The sequence below is a fragment of the Kogia breviceps genome, chromosome 1 (assembly GCF_026419965.1).
Source record: "Kogia breviceps isolate mKogBre1 chromosome 1, mKogBre1 haplotype 1, whole genome shotgun sequence".
In the NCBI taxonomy this organism is placed as follows: domain Eukaryota; kingdom Metazoa; phylum Chordata; class Mammalia; order Artiodactyla; family Physeteridae; genus Kogia; species Kogia breviceps.
The window spans coordinates 182,463,924-182,485,829 of NC_081310.1; the positions used below are offsets into that span (position 1 = coordinate 182,463,924).

The 21,906-nt window shown below is 53.3% G+C and overlaps 1 protein-coding gene across 3 annotated transcripts in view; it reads right to left on the reverse strand.

The window, feature by feature from the left end:
* Positions 1 to 21,906, reverse strand: part of MAN1C1 (mannosidase alpha class 1C member 1) — a 130,090-nt gene that overhangs the window by 27,154 nt on the left and 81,030 nt on the right. For all 3 annotated transcript variants that reach the window (XM_067014595.1, XM_059082578.2, XM_067014604.1), the window contains exons 3-4: positions 5,570 to 5,685; positions 3,096 to 3,176 (exon numbers count right to left, since the gene is read on the reverse strand). In XM_067014595.1, the coding sequence (XP_066870696.1) occupies positions 3,096 to 3,176; positions 5,570 to 5,685 (197 nt within the window). The remainder of the gene's footprint in view (positions 1 to 3,095; positions 3,177 to 5,569; positions 5,686 to 21,906) is intronic.

Genomic DNA, 21,906 nt, shown 5'->3' on the forward strand with positions numbered 1-21,906 from the left:
CTCCTTCTAACATGTGCAATTTAAAAGTTCTGAGGCAGCTGTTTGGGGACCGCAGTGGAGAGGAGTTTGTGAACACTACCTGGGTTGTGGATTAGAGGTCTCTGTGGGGCGGGTGTAGTTCTTGTTTAGGAAGGAGGGAGGGAGGGAGGGAGAGGGAAGAATTGCACCTGGGGCCTGGTAGTGATGGGTGACAGAAGACGATAACGTCCAGTGCCAGACAGTGGGTCCTAGAAGTGGGCACTGGGGCAGCCACAGCAGAATCCTGAGGGAGCTTGTCTAGAATTCAAATTCCAAAGCCTCGAGTCACCCCAGAAGCCACTGGTTTAGCAACAACAAGGGGCTCTCGTTTGAAGGTCCTGATCTCTTCATTTGCCCCCCGGGGAGGCTGAGCACAGAGGCACGAAGGAACGCAGGAACCCACGGGAACGTGACCCAAGGCTGGGGCTCCAGGCTGCCCTCTGCCTGAGGGCGCCAAGCTAACTCCTCTGAAATGCTCCTCTCTGCCAGCAAACCACGTCTCCTCCTTTGGAAGGCCCTGATGCAGGCTGGCATGGCAGAGCCTCAACCATCCCAGGGAGGATGCTGCAGGTGTGACTGGACAGGAGTGGTACCATGTAGAACAGAACACCTGTCCTCCTTATCATTTGGAAATGATGTGTCTTATCTACGTCACCTTTGATCCTTGCAACAGGCTTGTGGGGAAGGTGTTGACCCACTTTGAGGAAAACAAAACTGAGACTCAGAGAAGCAAGTTGTCCAAGGTTATGGAGCCATTAAGTGGCTCTTTTCCAGGACACCAAGCCGCTTCACCAACACAGAGAGATATGGCCTCAGACAGCCATGGCACACAACGGGCGGTGGCCTAGTGGTTCCAGAAAAGAGATGAGAGAGACCAGCAAAAATTACATCCTGTAATTTTTGGAAAGGGCTCTTGACTGGGAGTCAGAGCCCAGGTTCTGATCTCCCCACTCAGCAGCTGTGCGACCCTGCGTGAGCCAGGTACTGTCTCTGAGCCTCATCTGCACAAAGGAACAGTGACGTGTGCCCTGGCTTCTTCAAAGGGGTCTTCTAGAAATCAGATGAGAGGATGTGCATAAATGAATATGCTATAAAAATTGTAAAGTGCTTTGCAAATGTCACCTGGTGCAGCTGTGGTTGTTCCTGTTATTCTCGTGGAATATTCTCGTGGAAGTGGAGTCTCTGTGGCCCCCCCCACCCCCGCCCTACCCAGCAGGGGATCCACCTCCTGCAGATTCCCTCTGAAGCAAGAAAGGCCTCAGCCCAGGAAGGGGTGTGGGATCTCCTTCACCGTTCATTCCGCAAACACTGTGGGAAAGACCCACCTCCACAGGCACCCCCTGTATGCGAGATGGAGGATGGAGAGAGAAGGGAGGTCTCAGTCTGGTGTGGCCATGTCCTGGTGACAAGCAGTGATTCTGGGCCAGGCTGAACAAGGGCTAGAACCCAGGCCCACGGTGGAAAGACACAGGACCCTGTGCGACCTGCACCAGCTCCCTTTCCTAAATCTCAGTCTCCGCAGCTGCATGTACGCCGGTCTCTGCGCGGGGAGGTGCTGGGCACGGAGGGGTCAGGGAGGCGTGCCTGGAGGATGGGGCTGCACCCATAACCCCGAAGCCTTCCTGCCCAGGGGTTCTGAGCCACTCGGGCTCCCCTTGGGCCTTCTGGACACAGGTACTCCTACCACACCCCACTGCCTGGTCTGCCCCCCAGAAATCGCTGGCCCCACACCCACCCCCGTGAGCCCTGAGCTGCATGGCTCCACCCCCATCCTGGACGGGAGGCCGGCCGGTGCCGTGCTCTGCACGGCACCTTTTTCTGTTCCACATCATTTTCCTGTCCTGGGGTTTTAAAATGAAATTCAGGCCTTGGGTGGCTCGCAGGGTTCCCATGGATAATCATTTGGGGACAAACTGGTACAAGCGGTAATCTCTGCTGAGGAGATTAGGCTTGATGGAGAGGGGCCCCGAGCGGCCGGAGAGATCAAGTGCTCGCCGCCCGCTGCCTCCGCCTGTGTGGCCTCCCCACGTCTGCGCCACTTGCTGGAAGGGAAGCGGCAGGGCTTTCTCTGACAGTAGCGGCAGAGGCTCCCCACCAGCAGGGGGCAGGATAATTATGTCTCCAAGAGGACAGAGCAGCGGCTGTGCCGAGCAGTGCAGCCACTCTGCGTAGGGGCCACACGACTGACGGGTGCCCCACACACTAGGGATTCTGCCAGCCTCCCCCCAGATCCTCAGGCTGTGCTTTCCCAGGCGCTCACGGGGGATGAAGTCTCCCATTTCTGTGGTTCTCAGGATTCCTTGCAGTGCGGAGAACATGGGCTTTGGAGCCCTTCAGCCCTGGGGCCAAAACCTTTCCCACTCGTCCCATTTCACAAGAGCTCTCTGACCCCCGGGGGTTAGGGCCACCCCACTGTGGGGAAGGCATGAGGTCTAGGGGCAGGAGAAGGGACTTGCTCGAGGCCACAGGCAGGTTCCGCGTAGGGATGAGATGTAGGCTTTTTGACTCTGTGCCCAGGGCTCTGCATTCTCGCCGCCCTTCACCGCCCTCCTTCTGGAAGCCAACGCAGTTCGCCTGGGCCAAGTGGCCGGCAGTGGCTGCCCACCTCCCCGGTCGCCCCCTTGAGACCTGGAGCTGGGGTTTGGCTGGTGTCTGGCCTGAGCAGAGGGCAAGGGGATGGCTGTGGAGCAGGCCAAGGCCAAGGGGCCCGAGGAGGAAATGGTGAAACAACGGTCTTGGCTTTATCAGTCCTGAGAACCAACATGTGCGAAAACCAGTCCAGCAGCAGCACAAGCCTGGACGGAGCACAGATATCGCTGGTGCCCTACGGGAAGCTGTGTGGATGGTGGGCAGCCCCAACTGCTGCCCTTGGAGAATTTAGTAGCAACTGTGGGAGCCACCTGGGCTCCCTCGGGCAGCAAAATCGAAGGAAGAATCTGTGGGTGGCACCATGGAGATGGGATTCAGATCCCCTCGAATCCCTGTTTCCTCATTGGTAAAATGAGGGGGCGACACTGGATGTTCTCCTAAGCCCTTTCCAGCCTGGATGGTCCAGGGGCTTTGAAAGGCCAACTTACCTCCTCGCCCGTCAGGTAGAAGGCCGAGAGAAGTCCTCCGATGTACCGGATGTTCACTTCGAACAAGGATGCTTCTCCACTCTGCGGGGCAGAAAGACAGGGAGGGCAGTGGGGACATTCGTGGGATGCCCACAGAGCTTCCTGAGGCAGCCAGGCCCCTGAGACAGGTCACACCTGCCACTGCCCCTGCGCCACTGACCTGGCCACACCTGCGCCGGGCTCCAAGCCCTTGCCCAGCGGGTCAGGCTGCCTTTGGTGGTGGTTTTCAGAGCAAAAGGTGAGAGGCATCAGCACCTGCCTGGCGGGCAGCTATTGAACATTTACAGAGTTCCAAATAAACACTGGGTTTGGCTTCCTTCCCCAGCCTTTGCTGGAGGCCATCGGAGCAAAGTTATGCCTGGCTGCTCTCCAAGGAGCTCAGGAACTTGTGCGGGGAGCTGCTGGCTGAAGCTTAGCCTGAGGAGAGGCAAATCCTCCTCCTGTCTGGCCCCTTCCTCCCCGAGAGAGCCCCCTGGCTTAGCAGGAGGATGGTGTGGTCCTTCTTTGGGGTGACAGGGCAAGTGGAAGGTTCTCACAGGAGGTTCTGAGGCGGAAAGGAGGGGTGCCAGGCAGATCCTAGTAGGCAACCAGCAGTTTCTCAGCCTCAGCTCTGTAGCCCTCAGGGCACACCCACACTTCCCTTAATCACTGTTGTTGTCTTTCTGAAGTGTGAAGTGCAAAGCAGGGGTATTGAGGCATCATGCCAAGGACCAGATCTGGGTTAAAATCCCACCTGAGTCACTCACTTGGCTTTCCAACTTTGGGCAAGATATTTAGCTTTTCCCTGCCTGAGTTTCTTCATCCCGAGTAGGGTGGATATGAGATCCTGAGTGGGGCAGGTGAGATGCCTGCCCCGTGCCTTCCCAGTGCTGGGCATGGCTTCATAAAGGTGCCTGTTATAACCCCCCTGCCCCCCACGGGCTCCCCTTGGCATACTTCCCACATCACGGTCTTTTGTTATAGATGTCAACAATAGTCATCTTTTTATCTGGGAGAGCTTTTCCATTAACAGAGCACTTGCGAAGCTATTCTCTTTTGCCTTACAGTCCTTGGTGAAATCATCATTCCCACTTTTCAGATGAGAAAGCCCAGGCTCAGGGAGGTGGAGAGACCCCACCTTGCTTTCTTCCAGGGACACTCCCAATCTGTCCCAGCCTGTGTGATTGTCCCTAGGCTTGCCCAGCGCTGCCACCTCCTGGCTCCTCAGGCAGCTGCCTGAGGCCCGCTCTCTACCCACCATCTGCAGAGGGGTCAAGGTGGGCTCTGGAGACACTCCTTCCTTCTCCTGCCTCTGATACAGTAGGAAATGGGGGGGATTCTGAACTTCCTTGCCTCACACAGACTAGTAGAAGTCATAACAAGCCTCAAAATCATCACAGTGATGATGGCACCACTTTATTTGTATTGGAGTTTATAGTGTCATAAAATGCTTTTTACAACCCTCCTTGGTGGTCAATCCTCACAAGTCTGTAAATTAGGCACTATCACTGTACCATCTTTTGGTTGGGAAAGTAAGGCGCAGGAAGGTTAAATGACTTTTCCCAGGCTGCGAGCTGAGCCAGAGGCTCTCCGGTAGCGTTGCCTTCCTGGACTTTCCCCACTTCGTCTCTCTGCCCTGCTCTGCTCTGACACGGGCCTCTCCAGGAGCACAGGCCTCCATTCTGCCAGGAGCTGTCCCGGTTCATAGCAGGATCGGTCACTTGTGGAGCCCCAGATGGAGCCCGACAGTGTGTTTTGATGTGACCCTTCCCCCGACCCATCTGTCTCCATGTCTTGCTCCCCCAAACCACCTAAACAGCCTCTCCCTGTGGGGAGCTGAGACCTCCAGGATGGATCTGTTACTTTAGTCTGGGCTGGGAGATCAGTGGGAGAGGCATCTGGTGTTTAAGGCTTTTGTACCATCATATACATGAGCATCCCCTCCCCAAGGCCCTGGTCCCTGACCAGGGATGCCTGCAAGGCTGGAAACCAAGAGGGCCCCAAACCTGGTCATGGCCTCAAACCAGACAGCTCCCCGCTGCCCCTCCCACTCTCAAGAGGGCAGCACGGGGGTGGATGGGGACCTCTAGGTTAGGGCAGCTCCGAGCAGATAAACACTTCTCCCTTCCCAGAGTCGCTTCCCCTGTTGCTGCTGTTCTGTCTGACAGGTTCAGTCCCAGAAGGGACTTCCTGGGTGGGAGCAATGTGCCTGGCACCCTAGGGAGGGCAAGAATGGCTGTCTTCCACCCCAGGGAGTTCCGGCCGGTAAATACTCATGGGCCGGCCAGGGCTGGGGGGACATCCCCCACCGTAAGGCTGGTCTGAGGAGAGGGGCCTTGGCACAGGGTGCATGGAACCCTGCTTCCAAGAATGCTCTGCTGGGCAGCCTTGGAGGAGCGGGTCACTGACCTCTCGGGCCCCTTCTGGCTCTAATACCCCGGAGGTCTTTGACTCACCACGTTCAGGTGGAAGCTCTCTTCCACCCAGGCCTTGGCCTCCTGGAACTCCTCCTTCAGCTCCATGAGGTAGAGGGTGTCGAGGGAATCAATGACCGTTGCCCCGCTGAGGCCTCCTGCAGGCACAGAGGATGGGTCAATCTCGTCCTTTCCACCCCAGTCACACAAGCCACCATTCCCCAGCCCTCCTCTAAATGCCTGGGCAGGCTCCCGGGCACGATCCAGGGAGACTCCAGAGCCACCAGCCTTTGAAGGCACATCCAGGACCCAGAGCGCCCCCATGGGCTGCTTCTTCCTCAGGGCAGCAGAGAGTGGGTGGGGGGTTGGAGAGACTGAGTTCAAGGGATGAGCTGCTTCCCAGACCTTGGTCCACTCTTAAGTCTGCCAGCAAGTCAACCATCAGGGCCAGTTGGGTGCCCACCACTTCTCTGTCATGCTGGGGGTGGCGGGTGGGCGGGTGAACTGGCATTTGGTCCACAAAATCTTAACAAATGTGCCAGTCCGCTGACTCTTCAATGCCATTCTTTATTTTATTCTAAGAAAAAAAAATGTTCATAAATATTTATCCAGGAAGGTATTTATTGCCGTATCATATATAATGGGTAAAAGTTGGGAAAAAAACCCTCCAAGTCCAATAATAGGAGATTAGTTATACAAATTGTGGCTCATGTATAAAATAGGACACTATGCAGACATTCACACAACTGAGAAAGACCTATGTTAGTTGGGGAGATACGCATGGGATCTGTTAAGCTAAAAAAAAGTAGATTGCAAAAAAAAAAAAAAGCACAATATAATTTCTTTACTGTTTGCCAGTGTAGATGAGCCTGAACAGAATTAAGTCTGGCAGGAAGTGATTCACTGGTTATTGCCGAGAGCTAGGATTACAGGTGCTTTTTGATTTCTTCAGCTCATGGATTATTTTTATAACCAGAAATTTATTTCTGTTAAAAAAAAACGGAAAGACAGTTTGGACAAAAAAACTAAACAAATGCAGAAACCAAAGATTCCGTGGCCACTCTTGCTCTAGGCCAGTGGGTACACAAAGCGTGAGCTTTGAGGCCTGGCCCCTGCCACTGGGCCTTAGACTCTTGTCCTGGGAGTAAAGGCTGAGAAAATTGTGCAGTTTTCCACATCACGGACTGGACAGCAGAGCGAAGAACTTCCCACATGGGACAAACAGAGCCTGCCTCCTAGAGGATGGTAAAGGAGGAAAGGAGGGAGAAAGAGATGTGCCTGGGGCCATCTGGAGGGCTTCCTGGAAGAGATGGTGGCCTCCCATCAACTCCTTACAATTTTAGTCATCGCAGGCAGCAGCAATTTCCTTTAGGGACTAGAGGGTAACTTAAGAGGAGTAATTGTTCCTTCAATGTCCTCCTTGCAGAGGCTCAAAGCACTGAGACTCACAGCTCCCACCTTCCCCAGCGGACACTAGAGCTCGCTGACAGGTGCTGAGCCCCACTTGAGTCTGAAGCACGGCTTTGCGGGCACTCCTGCATTCAGAGCTGGCGTCTAATCTCCTTAATTAGTGCTTCCTTAACTGCTCACTTGTGTTGACTTAGCAGGCAGAGAATCCTTGTGAAACTCAAACTTAACCACCTCTCTAGGCTGGGCAAGGTCAGATAAAGGGCACAGCTTGGAAAAGGATGGGAGGGAGATCTGGGAGAAGTTGGGAGAAAGTTAAGTCTGGAGGTTAAAGACACATTTCCAGAAGGGAGGGTTTGCAAGGAAGAGTGGAGGGAGGGGAGGGTTGGGGGATGCAGGCGTTTCCCAATCCAGAGACACGTGTCCTGGGATGGCTTCGGCATTTGGGTTGAAATGAATTTCCAGAAAGTCAACCCCTCCTACACTTAAGGATTAGTAGGAAAACATACTCAAAGCCAAACAAAGTTGATCTTTTTCTGCTTTATCCTGGCTGCTTCCCCTGTAGGTGTCCAAGGCCGAGCACGGTTCGTGAGAACTCTTTACCCTCCTGAGGTGCTCAGGCCTGGGGACACAGATGGGCCACACATGGACAGAGAGGGACCGAGACATGCCCAGGCCAAAGGGCACAGGCCTGGGGTCCACACTCCTGGCTCTGATGCCAGGGTCCCTTCCTGTTAACCACAGGGCCTCAAACCTGACTTCTTAAGGGCCTGGAGGGATTTTTGAGATGCGGCTGCCTCACCCCTAGACTTCATAGATGAGGACCCCAGAGAGGTCCCGCCCAAGATTAGCCCAAGGGAGGAATGGAGCCCCAGGCCGGACCACATGTAGTGTGTCTTCCACAAGAGGGCCTCTCAATTCCCTGGGAAAACAATTTCGGATCTGCTTGCTAAGTCCCCCTCCCCTGTGGGGGCAGGAGGCTGCTCTGACGTGTGAGAGAAGAGAAGGCCAAGCTCTGTGTCCTCCAAGGTCAAGGGAGAGGTGGCCCAGAGTACCCGATTTCTGGATCCTGCCCCTGGCTGCCTGGTGTTTTCACCCCACAGGCCCTCCGTCTCCTGGGCCAACCCTGAGTCCCGAGGCCCCAGGGCCTTGGCTGGGCCGGGAGGGCAGCCAGGGCTCCTCGTGACCAGCTACCCTTCCCGAACACTCCCAAGGCAGCCGGCTGAGGAGGCGACTCACTAAGAGATTTGTTGGCAAGTTTCTGCCCCTGCTCTCGGGTGTCCGAGGCCTCCTCCCCCTCCGCTCCCACCTACCACACAGCTGGGCTGCAGGCCAGCAAGGCACTTATTGGAAAGCTTTCCGTTTCAGGCCAGAGGTTACCTGGCGGCCAGGCCGGGCAGGAGAGAAGGCCCTATCCCGAATTCAACTCTATCTGCACCTGCAGCCGACCTGGGGCAGCTCCCCAGGGAAACAGACAGCCGCCTATTCAGTCAGCCGGCCCACAACTTGTATGTAAAGAGCCAGCGGGGCACAAAGAGTCAGGTGGCCAGCTTGGAAGCTTCCCTGGGCCTGGGCGGCCCACTCTCCTGGGTGGCCCACCCTCCCGGCTCTAGCTCTGAACTGTTGCTGTTCACAAAGGCCCCCGCTGGCTCCCCTTCCTGTGTTCTTCTGTTAGAAGAACAGAGCTCTGTGTTCACATCCCAGCCTGGGCCAGCAACACATCTGCTCTAAGTGTCAAAGTTCTCATCTGTAAAATGAGGTGAAGACCACTGGGCTGGGGTACTGAGGAGCCACTGAAGGTTCCTGAGCTGGGACAAAGGTATCATATACCGCCCAGCCTAAATACACCTGATAAAGACACCTGTACATGCCTGGCATGGTATAAGTGCTTGACAAATCAGTTCATTGTTCTTATTTCTGGGGTCCCTGAGCTCACCTTGAAACACTGGCCTGGCCAGGGAGATGTGGGTTCAAATCCTGGCTCCACTATGTACTAGCTGTGTGCAGGGCAAGTCACCGTACCTCACTGAGCCTCACTTTTCTCATCTGAAAAAATGGAGATTACAGTAGGACCAGCCTCATAAGGCTGGTGGGAGGGTTAAGTAGGGGGGGGTGGATGGAAGGGAGTTGGCATGATGTTGGGTACACATGAGCTTGTCCCCACAAACAGAAGTGTGGCCCTCCTTGTCCCCAGCTGGCCCTGGGCAGCCCCACCACAAAGTCTTCTGGGGTCACTGCGGCCTGTGACGCTCCTGCATTCCTGGCCTCTCACCACCCTGTTGGGCAGAGAAGCCACAAGACGCGGCTTGCAAAAGCCTGGACCCAACGTAAAGGAAAAGTGTCATATGGGTCCCACCCGTGTCTGCTGCTTCCCACCCCTGACCTGGGTGTACACCTGCCTCCAAAAGGGTCTACCTACCTCCCGGACCCCTTCCTTCCCCTCTGATTCACCCTGTAATATTGTCGCCTGATCTGTCTCCCGAAAACCAGATCCATTGTGTCCATCCCCAGCTCAGGAACCTGCAGTGGATTCACAGTACAACCATACAATAAAGAGTTGTGTGTGTGTGTGTGTGCGCGCGCACGTGTAAAGTCTTTTGGGTCTGAATCCAAAGGATCTGGTTAATATCTCACATCAAGCTCTGCTTCCTGGACACAGGCTGCATCCTCTGGCCTTCCTACCTTTGCATGTGTGGTCTCCTCTGACAAGAAAGCTTTTCTTTGCCTCTGGGCATTTGCAAAGCCTACACCTTCTTCAAGGTCACCTCCCACTGGCAGCCTTCCCTGATTGCGCCCAGACAACCTCCTCCTGCCCAGAGAGCTCCCGTGGCACCTTCTTGGGCTTCCCACTCAGGCACCCTCCATTCCCGCCCTGCACTGTGGGGCTCTGTCTCGCCCCCTAACTGGACCATGAGATCCTTGAGGCTCATGCTTCTCTCACACCCCTTCCCTGCCTTGTCTCCAAGCAGCCCCAAAGGCCAGAGCTCCCAACCCTGATGGGCCCCTCCCTATTCCCTGCAGCTTCAGCACATTCCCTGACTTCTGTGATTCTTCTACAAACTTTTCTAGGAGTTGCCTTCCCCATTCCACCTGCTCCTGAGGGGTCCAGAGCCTGCCCAGTGCCTCCTCACCCAGGAAGCCACTGTGATCCTCACCCCACAGTCTGTATGAAGTCTCATCCTCTCCGAGAAGTCTTCCCCAGCCCTTCAGGGCCCACCCTCCGTGCCCCTCCTCTGTGTACCCCCATCGCCACGACAAGTGCTCCTTTCTCATCACTCTAAAGGGTTCGTCAATTTACTGCCCCGTCCTCCGAAACAGCAGGGGCGCAGTCTGCAGCAGAGCTGTCTCCACGCTCAAGAGACAGCTGCCAGTGGGGGTGGGAAGGCTGGAGGGCAGGAGACCAGGCTGGCCACTCTCCGGCACCTGCACTGGCACCTTGGCACCACGCTCACTCTGTCCTGGATCCTGGCTTTCAGGATGCCGCTCTTCCTCTTGGTTCTCCTTTTCACCCCGTGGTTGCTTCTTCCCAGTCTCCTTTGCTGGTTCTTCCTCATCACCAAGCCTCTAAAGACCGGGGCACCTGGGGCTCCATCCTTGGGCCTCTTCTCTGTCCACCTTCCTTCCTTTAGTGATTCAATCTGGTCTCACAGCTTAAATACCATCCACATGCTGATGGTTCCCAGATTCAAATTTCCAGCCAGGACCTTGACCTCGGAGCCCAGACTCACTATCCGATAACTCCTTACTCACATTTCGGAGGTCCACACACATCTCCCCTTTAACTCGTCTGAAAGCAAATCCTGCGCCTCCCTCCAAACCTGCCCCTCTCAGTCTTCCCACCTCGGTGATTGCCAGCCCCCTCCTCCCAAGAGCTGTGGCCCCAAGCCCTTGACTTTGCGTCTCTCACCCCCACATCTGGACCCACAGCAAATCCTGGCGGCTCTGTCTTCACAAGGGTTCCAGCCTCTGCTCACTCCTCACCTCCACTCGGCTACCGCCTTCAGAAATGCAAGTCCTATCATGCCGTTCCTCCCAGGGCTCTCCCCTGCCTCGGAGGCTGTGATCTGGCCCTGGCCTCCTCTCCCTGCCTGGCTTCTCTCCCTCCACTCCAGTTCCTTGCTGCTCCTGGCGCCCTCCAAGCCTTAGAGTCTTGGCCTTGGCACTTGCGATCGCTCTGCTGAAATAGCACCCCCATCGCTCTTCCTGTTCCCTCTTTATTTTTTCCCAGTGCCTTTATCCCTAGCAACGTTACACGTGGGTCTGCTTCCCTATTTATTGTCTTCCCTGATGGAGTGTAAAACTCCTGGCGGGGAGAGCTCTGTTTTGTGCACTGCTGCCCTCCACTGCCTAGAATACTTTCCTGCCCATCACAGGTACCCGACAAGTATTTGGGAATAAAGGGCCCCCACCTCCTGGGCAGGGAAGGCTTCGAGGGGACCGTGGCTCATTCATATCTCTCAGTGCCTGGCTATAGTCTGGCACCCAGAGGCATTAAAGGTCAATGTGTCGGTTGAACAGACTGAACCTACTGCCCGGGCATCTTCCGTAACCACCCAGGTCACCAGGGCAGCTCAATTGTCTGCTCTAGGGGCTGGTGCCAATAGACAGAGGAGACCCTCCCAGCAGGCTGCGGCCACATCGGCCAGGGTGGCTGAGTGTGTCCACACCAGTGCCTTGCACAGAGCTATCTGTCACGCGTGTCGGGCTCTACAAGGGAATGGACCCCGGGCTCCTATAACCTCCTCCCCTGGGGACTGCCTGGCTAGGAACCACCCTGCCCTGCTGGACTGTGGTTTGTATCCCCTCTCCAGACTCTGCCATATTAATGATGATGAGGTTTTTATGTGACATTATATTAGCAAAGAGAAATGAGTCAGGCTGGAAAACTTAAGATCCAGGAAGAACATTTAGATAGAAACAAAAATCACCCAAGGCGTAGCCTATTACCACAGTATCCCCAGAGCCAAATACTAATGGTTGCATTTGATTTGATGATATAATCTACAGAGACTTTTCTTAATCTGTAAAGAAAACAACACAAATGTTTTTCTCAGCTTCCAAAGAAACCAATATGGCTGTGGGGCAGGTCATAGTTCCCAAAGACGGATGCCACAGGATATCCCATCCCACAACAGGACCTCTTCCCATGCTCCTCTCCTTGAACCTGGGTGGAAATTTGTGACTACCTAGAATAACAAAATAAAGCAAAATGGATGATTTGCTAGTTCCCAGGCCAAGACCGTAAGAAACAGGCAGTTTCTACTTCCTGTCTCTTGGAATGCTGGCTCTTGGGACCAGCCACCATACTGTGAGGAAGCCCAAGGTAGCCCACAAGGAGAGAATAGATGGAGAAGCCATACGTATGTGTTCTGACTGACAGCCCATCTGAGGTTCCAGCCAACAGTCTGAAACAATTCCAGACATGTGAATGAAAAAGCTTCCAGAAGTTTCCAGCTGTCAAGTCACCCTCAGCCTTCAAGCCTTCCCAGGTCAGGGCCCATATATCCTGGCAGAGAGAGAAGCTGTCCCCATTGTGACCTTTTTGAATTCCTAGCCCACTGGATCTGTGAGCATAATAAAATAATTGTTTTAAGCCAGTAAGTTTTGGAGTAATTTGTTATGCAGCAGTAGCAGCTGGAATGTTCTGCCACATGGGTTTCTATGGAGATGAATTATAGTGATACCCCCACTACCCCAAAGTACATTGTTTAAAACCACATCAGGTCTTCTGGCTGCATAAAATCTTTTTAGGGATTAGGACCTCTCCATTTTTATCAGGTCTGGGTTATCTGTTTGTTTGTTTTCCTCCAATAGGAATATTTTCCTTGAATCTTTCCATGATGGTTATTTCCTGGATCACATAAAGTTGTGTTCAGGGGCTGTTTCCAGAAAAAGGTTTCTCAGTGCCTCCCGAAGGACTAAAGATTTTTTTCTTTTTCGTTATGCGGGCCTCTCACTGCCGTGGCCCCTCCCGTTGTGGAACACAGGCTCAGTGGTCATGGCCCACGGGCCCAGCCGCTCCGCAGCATGTGAGATCCTCCTGAACCGGGGCACGAATCCGCGTCCCCTGCATCGGCAGGCGGACTCCCAACCACTGCTCCACCAGGGAAGCCCCTAAACATATTTTTTACAAACTATTCTTGGAACTCAACAGAATGCTCTTACTAGAGGCTGATTAATAAAAGGTGATCAGGTCTGACCATGTCACTGCCCTTAAAAAAAGCCCTCAAAGCCTCCTGTTCTCCAAGTTCAAAGTCCTGGGCACAGTATGCAGGGTGCCTGTGGTCCAGGCCTTGGCAACCTCTCTAGTCTCACCTCCCTCCTGCTCTCTTTGCATGCAATGCTCTACCCAGAGCAGACCACTAGCAGCTCCCTAAACACCCTGCAGTGTCTGCTGATGCAAGAGCATTGTGTCTTCTCTCAAATGTTCCAGAGCCACAAGCAGAGCTGACCACTGCCTCCTCTGCAAGCCTGCCCTGCTCTGCTGCAGGTGCTCCGTCATAGCACTGTTCGCACTATGCCGTACATCTTTGCCTGTGAATCCCAAAGGGCAGTGGCCGGCTCGGACTCTTCCCAGGAGCCGTAGCATCCACCCCCAGGCCAGGCACTGAGAAGGCAAGAACAAATAATGGCTGTTGAATGAATAAACGGCTGGTGGAAATGCCCACAGTGCTTCCTTAGGGATTTCCAAACACTTTACAAGGCCTCTTGGCCTTGGAGAAAACATACCACTCAGAGCAGTGGCCAGCTATCCAAGGAAAACACTGTCAGAGGAATAAGATGGACAGCTGCAGACGTCAGGGCCCTGGTGGAACTAATGGCTTCCTCCACTCTTCCCAAACAGATGCCACGCTTTGCTGCCACAGCCGGATGGAGAATGTTTGCTGTGGCCGACCGCTGGATGAGGCTCACTGTGACAAATGGCCAGACACGGTTCATTAAAGCAGTCTACTGGACAGGGTTCCTCGTTGGAAAACCAGGTATGTTTAAAAATGTTAACATTTTGTTTGTTTTTAAATAAGAGCTGAGGGTGCAGTCTGACCTGGAAACTGGTATTCAGAAAAATTCCCTGCGACAGCGCTGTGTAGTAAGCTCTGAAGTGCTTTTATCTCAGAGCATCTCTGAGAGAAGAAAAGGCAGATGGAGAAATGAGTACCCGGGATCCTCCAAAGTCACACAGCAGCTCAAGGCAGAGCTGTAACCAGACACCACCTTCCAGACCGTTTGACCTTATGGGTTTGGTTATCCCAGCTTCGTCCCTTCCCAGTGGTGTGATCTTGGGCAACTGACTTGACATCTCTGGGCCGCAGAAAAATTGGACAATGGGGTCTCCTTTTCAGAACGGTGTGGCCAGTTCAGATGAATGTATACAAAGAGCACTCAGCAGGCACTCAGTACAAGAGAATTTGATACACCCAGCACAGAGTAGGTGCTCAATGCACGGGGCTGTTACCACAACGTTCAGTTCCAGCAGAGGAAGGCAAAGCTAGGATCCCTTGCAGATTAGGTGGGCAGGAGGTATGGGCTCTCAGGAAGTCGGGACCAAGCTGGGCAGGCACTGTGATATTTTTAACACACTTCTTGCCTCAGAGGGAAGAAGAGCAAAAGCCGGAGCCCTGGCTGCTCACCCCAAGAGACACTAAATCCAACTGCTGCTATGGGAAGCTCCTGAGGGCAGACCCAGAGTCCCTCCATACGCTGGCTTCTACCTGCAAATTAGATAATTGCCCAGTACTATCCCTCTACTTCCATGGGAAGGGTAAACATCCCTGTCCCATCAACCTTGGTCTTGTCCATGTAACCTGCTTTGGCCTCATGGTGGGTAGGGAATTAAAACTGGCTCTGACTTTAGGCTTAGCCATGAGACTTGCCAATGGGATTAGTGGATGTGACTGGAACAGAGGTTTGAAATAAGCTTGCATGGGGGGGGGAGCGGTTTGCCCTCCTGTGTGTCCACCTTTCACCTGGAGAAAAGCAAGTCTAAAACACCCACGAAGGTCCATGAAGGATGAGAGATAGGTGGAGCAGACCTGGACCAGCTGAGCACAGCCTAGATAAACCGAACCCCAGCCTATCTGCAGCTACATGAACGAGAAATAAATGCTCACTGTTGCCTGCCACTCACTGTGGAGTAATTTGTTACACGGCATTATTTTTGGAAATAGCTGACTGATATAATGCCCTTCCAGCTCTATTTCTTTTTTTATCCAAAAGCACTTATTTATTTATTTATTTATTTATTCACTCACTCACTGGCCGTGTGGCATGTGGGATCTTAGTTCCCCGACCAGGGATTGAACCTGTGCCCCCTGCAGTGGAAGCATGGAGTCTTAACCACTGGACTGCCAGGAAAGCCCCCCAGCCCTATTTCTTAATGGTCTTGTCACGTTTTCCATACTCTAGCTGGACTACTATTCTATGAGGTCCACTCTTTCTCGCCTTCCAGCCCTTTATTCAAGCTGTTCCTTCTGCTTGGAGGGCCCTCCTCTAACCCAAAATGTCTCCACAAATGTCCAAACCCAATGTCTACTTTAAGTCTTGGAGAAAATGCTGCTTCCTCCATGAAGACATCCCTGATCGCCCCACCTGGACCTGAGGTTGCCCTCCTCTGAACTTTTATTAAAAGAATTGCTTTCAACTTTCATTATAGTAATCTGTGTCATCTGTGTCCTTTTCTCAAGTCCATCCCAGGCAGTGAGTGTCTTCAGGGCTGAATCTAAGCCTGTTTATACTTTTTTTTTTTTTTTTTTTGCGGTACGCGGGCCTCTCACTGCTGTGGCCTCTCCCGTTGCGGAGCACAGGCTCCGGACACACAGGCTCAGTGGCCATGGCTCACAGGCCCAGCCGCTCCACAGCACGTCACGGGCCCAGCCGCTCCACAGCACGTGGGATCCTCCCAGACCGGGGCACGAACCCACGTCCCCTGCATCGGCAGGTGGACTCTCAACCGCTGCGCCACCAGGGAAGCCCTCTAAGCCTGTTTAATCAAAGCCTGAAGAGCAAAGGCATCTTTGAGATCTACTGAACGATGCCCTCCGCCCACTGCCTCACACCTAGACAAGGAAGCCTCCAGGGAGCCAGTGACCTCACCAGAGGCTGTTCCTAATGTGGTGTGAGGTGTGAGGGGGTGTAGGGCAGCAGAGACCAACTCCATGGTGCTCTCAAATCCTGGCCCAGGACAGACACCCAACTGAAGTTCACTTGTGGAATGTGAGATTCTCCTAAATGCCAACCACAGAGGTTAATAAGAACAACTGCAGATAGCGCTTTGTGCCAGGCACAGTCTTATACACATCTTTTTTAAACCTCGTGAAAACGCTATCATTGTCCCTCTCTTACAGATGAAGACTGAAATTTCAAGGAATTAAGTCACTTGCTCAATATTTATTCATTTACCCAAAAACATATTTTGGAGTGCTCAGGATGTGCCTGATGCTGGAGAATGGACAGTCCTGGTCCCCACCCTCAAGGAGCTGAAGGTCTGGTTGGGGAGAAAGACACCAACCAGGTGTCACACGGATGACACCGAGTTACAAAGGACCAAATGTGATAAAGGGAAAGAGAGTGCGGGTGTATGGTCAGGAGAGGGCGGCATCTGAGCTGAGGCCTGAAGGAAGCACAGGAGGAAAGAGGGGGTCGGGCCAGGCAGATGCCCAGCAAATAGAATGGAGTGGGGAAGTTTTGGCCTGTTTGTGGAGCAGAGAGGAGGTGTGGGGTGGTGAGAAAGAGGGAACATGGTGGGTGGTGATGGGGTGTGGAGGCAGACCACACAGGGCCTTGGCGGCTCAGGGAGGCTTGTGTGGATGGCTTAGGGAGACCCCCATCTGCCTGGTGTTTTAAAGTGATACTCAAGCTGCTGTGTGAAGTGTCCTGGAGGGAGACCCCATGTAGAGTCATTTAGGGAGCTACCCATCTGGGTTGGTGAGCGCCCACTAGTCACTTAGGATGGCAGGAGGGAGGCAGGGAGCACCTGGGCCTGTGCTTTGGGATCCCCTGAAGGTGGCTGGAGGCGCCCCTAGCTGGTGGGGAGCTGGTTACCAGTCCAGGGGCAAGAAGAATTAACCAAGAGCACAGGGCACCATCAGCCAGTCCCCTCACTTCAGCCCCGTTGGGGGAGCCTCCAGCTGCCCTCTGGAAGCACCAGGGCCTCCCAGGCCCATGGATGCAAGGTCACAATGTCATCTTGGATATACGTGGTGGCCACACAGAGCTATGCATTGATCATGGCAAACATAGCCTGTGGACCAGAGCCAAGAGGCACAGATGCGTGGCTGTGATAACAAGATGACTGATGATTACTGGAAAGGGGAAAAACAAGGAAATCAAAGAGGCCCTATTTACCCCAAGAAACATAAAGAGATGGCAGAGGCAGTGCCGGGAGAGCCTGGTACAGAGCTGCGCCCCAGTGTGGAGGGTCCTTCTAGTCGCTGGGATGGCTGAGCTGTAGGGAATGGGCCAGCAGAAAGGGCGGAGCCCTGGAGCCACACTTACTAGTTGCCCCAGTTTCCTTATCTGTACAATGGGGACAACCATATCCCAGCCTGAGGGTTAGAGATCACACAGTGGATGCAGCAGCTGTTCCATGGCCAGCCTCAATTGAGCCTGTGTGGAGGCAGATGGAGGCACCTCTTTAAAAAGCTTCCCAACAGGGCTTCCCTGGTGGCGCAGTGGTTGGGAGTCTGCCTGCCGATGCAGGGGACACGGGTTCGTGCCCCAGTCCGGGAAGATCCCACATGCCGCGGAGCGGCTGGGCCTGTGAGCCATGGCCACTGAGCCTGCGTGTCTGGAAACTGTGCTCCACAACGGGAGAGGCCACAGCAGTGAGAGGTCCGCGTACCGCAAAAAAAGAAAAAAAAAGCTTCCCAACAACCCTATGAGGAGGGTGCAATTTGTGTTGCTCTTTTCCAGATGGGGAAACTGAGGCTGAGAGAGGTCATGCAAATTTCCCAAGGTGATGAATGGGGGAGCCAGGATTCAACTCAGGCCGGCTGCCTCGGAGGCTCCGCATTTCACTGCTGTGCCATCCCGCTCCTGTGCAATTTCTGGGAACTTGGCCAGGTTCAGAGGGTCTGAGAGGGCCTCAGGGAGGTGTCCACATCCACAAGACCCCCAGGCCATCTCCTCAGGGCCTGGCAGCACCTTCCACCTGTGGGCTGGAGCAGTGCCCCTCTAAAGCAGGTACTTCCTATGTGAGAGGAGCTGGTGCCTCTCCCCACAGGAGCCCCACCCGTGATGCTCAGCCTCCAGGAAGCCTTCCCAGATCCCCTCAAGGGAGTGACGCTTCCTCCCTGCACCATTCTGGGTCCCCACTGCTGATCACTTGGCCAGGCCAACTCACAGGAGGGTCTGTGTTGCTCTGTCTCTCTCACAGGCAGGAGCCTGGAAGGCAGAGCTCTTGTCACATTCATCTTGGAATCATCTATGATGCTGGGCGCTCAGTAGGGTCTGAGTAAACGTATATGGAATTAATCTAGAGAGAGAACTGAGAAGGAGCCCGAGCAAGCATGAGCAGAGGCCAGACGAGCTCTGGCCCTCTCCCCATCAGGCCCACGATGGCCCCACCTGATTCACCCTCAGAATGCAGGGAAGAGCAGGAGGGTGGCTTGCCCTCCTCTACAGACCAGGGACCTCCCCTTTCCTTAATCCAGAGGCCCCTTCCAGAAACTGACAGAAGCCACCCTGACCCTCCCCTTAACTGAAAGGACACGTGCATGCATTTTACACAGAAACTAACACAGGCTTCCTATTGGCAGACCTACCTGTGTTGACCACCTAACTTAGGTGGGGGATCTCTGGGCAGATTTTTATTTCCTACAAAGGATGAGGTGAGGAATTTATTTTGGAGTCAGGGAGACGTAGAACAAAATCCTACCTTACTGTTCCTAGCTGTGTGATCTCTGGTTAGCTACTTTACCCACATAAGCCTCAACATCCTCATCTGTGAAATGGGGATAATGTCAGATAATGCATATTATTAGAGAGACTGCACTAATAGGTGGACACGGAAGGTGTTTTTTTTTTTTTTCTTTAAATGTAAATGGGTCGCAGGAGGTGCCTCTGAGTCATCTTTCATTTAATTTTATTTGATTTTTATCATAGGCAGACATGATAGTGGAAAAAGCACAGGCTTCTAGTCAAAATGTTTGACCGTTGGCTCTACATATTACCAGCTGTGTGGTCACAACCACGTGACTTAAGCTCTCTGAGCCTTGAGTCTGCATCTGTCAAAAGGGACTAATAACAGCCCCCTTGAAGGTGTGGGGGGCTTGGATGTGGCACAGAGTCTGGCAGAAAGAGGGAGCAGGAAGGGAAGGGTCTGTGCATTGGCTGAACAGGGAGAGGCCCCTCACCCACCTTCCCACGTCCACCCACTCCTCATCCCTAGCACGACAGCCCTGAGCATGTTTCCTGGGTGAGAACTGCCTCTGTTTTAGATCTGGGGGCCTATGCAATTCACAAATGTAGCAAATGTGCTGCTGCGGCCCAGAAGACAGCTTCTTCTGCTTCAGAGAAAACACACAGTTCAATTTCCTAAAGATCGAACCCCAGGAAGCCTTTCACTGCTTTCCCAGCGAGAGCAGTTCTCAGAACTTGGGAGGTGCCACCCTCATGCGACTAAACAATTAAAGCCCAAGTATTTGTCATTCTCAGCAAAGGTTTGTGAGGATGACTGAGAAAACGAAAAAAAATCTGATTTCAGCAGCACAGTTTTCAGAAATATATGGTAATCCACTTTTGTCAATCCACAGAAGGCACAGCTCAAATCATTAAAAAGCCATCGTACTTAATCATGCATGGAGAAGGCTGGGCTATGCCTCAGATCATTTTCAAATGGTTTCAGGTTAACTTTCAAAAACTGACAGACAAGCAGGGAGGGGATTATGATAGATGATAAGGTGAGGAATTTCTGGTTCTGGTTCTCGGAGGATAAGGAGTTTATTTGAGAGAAAACTGCCACCCAGACCTCGGCATGGTGGCAGTGGGTGAGGGAAATTCCAGGATGGATCAGCTGTGACTTCTGCCCTCAGGGAGTCTGCAGCTGCTTTCTCAGAATGACAGCAAATTCAGAGCACACTATTAAGTAAGCAAATAATTGTGATGTATTGTGACAGGTGCTAATAAAAGGTGGAAGTTTACCCAGTGATTCTCAGCTGTGAACATACAGACCTGGGTTTGGAATTTGTCTTTGCCACCCACTGTGTGACCTCACGCAGGTTTCTGAACCTCTCAGAGACTTGGGTTCCTCATCTATAAAGTGGGATGGCCAGCTCATAGGCTTGGGGGGTTATGTATGAGTTCATTCTTATAAAGCCTTTCACGTAGTGCCTGGTACACTTTGAGCTCTCAGTCAATGCTGGCTAAGCAGCTAATTCTGCTGAAGGAAGCCTCACAGATGACCTCTGATTGGGATCAAGAAGGACAAGCAGGAGTCTGCAGGGTGGAGAGTTGGAGGAAGGACATTCCAGGCAGAGGGCACAGCACATGCAAAGGCCCTGAGGTGAGGGGTTGGTCAGGGAGGAGCACAGGGGACGTGGGGAGGGGGACGAGGGAGGGAATGCTGCAAGCTAAGCTGGAGTCCTCCTGTGAAGGTCAGTGAATGCCAGGATGAGTTTGGACTTTATTGAAGGCTGGGGCAGTGTTTGTGACCTCAAAGGGTCAGGAACATCCTGTGTCTTCTTCCAGGTCTTAGTCCATGTTGGTCACTTGTTGACTTCTAAGTGACCACCTCCCATCAAACTCTGATCCAGGGTCCTCAGCCTTTGTTTAAGGAAAACACCCTTTATTAGGTCCAGCAAATATCATGTTCCCCTTCTAAGGAAGGCAGAGCCGTTGTGGGGATACTACTATACCTAGTCAGGAACTGCATTTCCCACCCTCCTTGCATTTAGGTGGGGCCCTATGACCAAGTTCTGGCCAATTGAATATGGGTATAATTTACATACATATTGAGGCCTGGTCCATGAAACCCCCTGTGGGACCCTCCAAGGCTGAGGTGACCTTGGGAGTCACAATCTGAAGATGACGGAAGCTCCATCACCCGGGGTCCCTGAGTGACTGTGATGAGCAGAGCTCCCTCCTCCTCGCATCAACTTGACTTTACATGAGCAAGAAGTAAATGTCTGTTCTCAATCCATCAAAATGTCTCTGGGTTTATCCATTATAGCATCTAGCATTACCTTAAATAAATATACCCATTATACATAATGACCTGGGGCATGTTATTTTGCCTCTCTGGGGCTCAGTTTCTCTAATGCAGATTTTTGTGAAGGGCTAATAAGATGACAAATGTGAGTGGTGCTTTGCAAGCAGAGAAGGCTACAGAGATGCCATTCACTGCTGGTGTTGTGGCTTTGGTCTCTCCGAGAGCCCGAAGGCGAGGGCACTTTGTACAGCCCCTGCTGAGGCACAGGGAGTACAGCCAAGGTCTTGGAGAAGCTCCAGGCAAGGGGTCCAGATCTATCAGCAGATCCTGACCCAGATTAGAGACCCTCACTCCAGACTTTAGTTCTGCCCCTTGGCAGAGATGCTCCCCAAAGGGCTGAGCTCCCTGGGGGAGGGACTGGGGCCTGGCTTCTGTCTCCTGGCGGCTCCCCTGGGAAGGAGTTGGCCCTGCCTCCCCGATAACTTGTTCCCAGCCTCTCACAACTTATTAACAGGAAATTGCATGCCCTGCCAGGAAGATGCATGTCTGATTTTTCAGACATGTCAGGTAGACACTATTATCAAAACCTGGTCATTTCTCTGCATAGCCCCACCTCCTCCTGCTCTAGGGTTCTCCTGCCAGGTTCTGTGCTCGGGGCACACGCTTGCTCTCTCTGGAGATTTGAGAACCTCGTGCGGTTCACAGTTCTGCCAGCCAGTCTGGCAGGGAGCAGGGGTTCAGGATGGAAGCCCGCATTGGTAGCTGAGGCTCACCCTGCACCCCACCCCTAAGCAGTCCTGCACTCCCAGCCCAGGACTGGTGCTGAGAC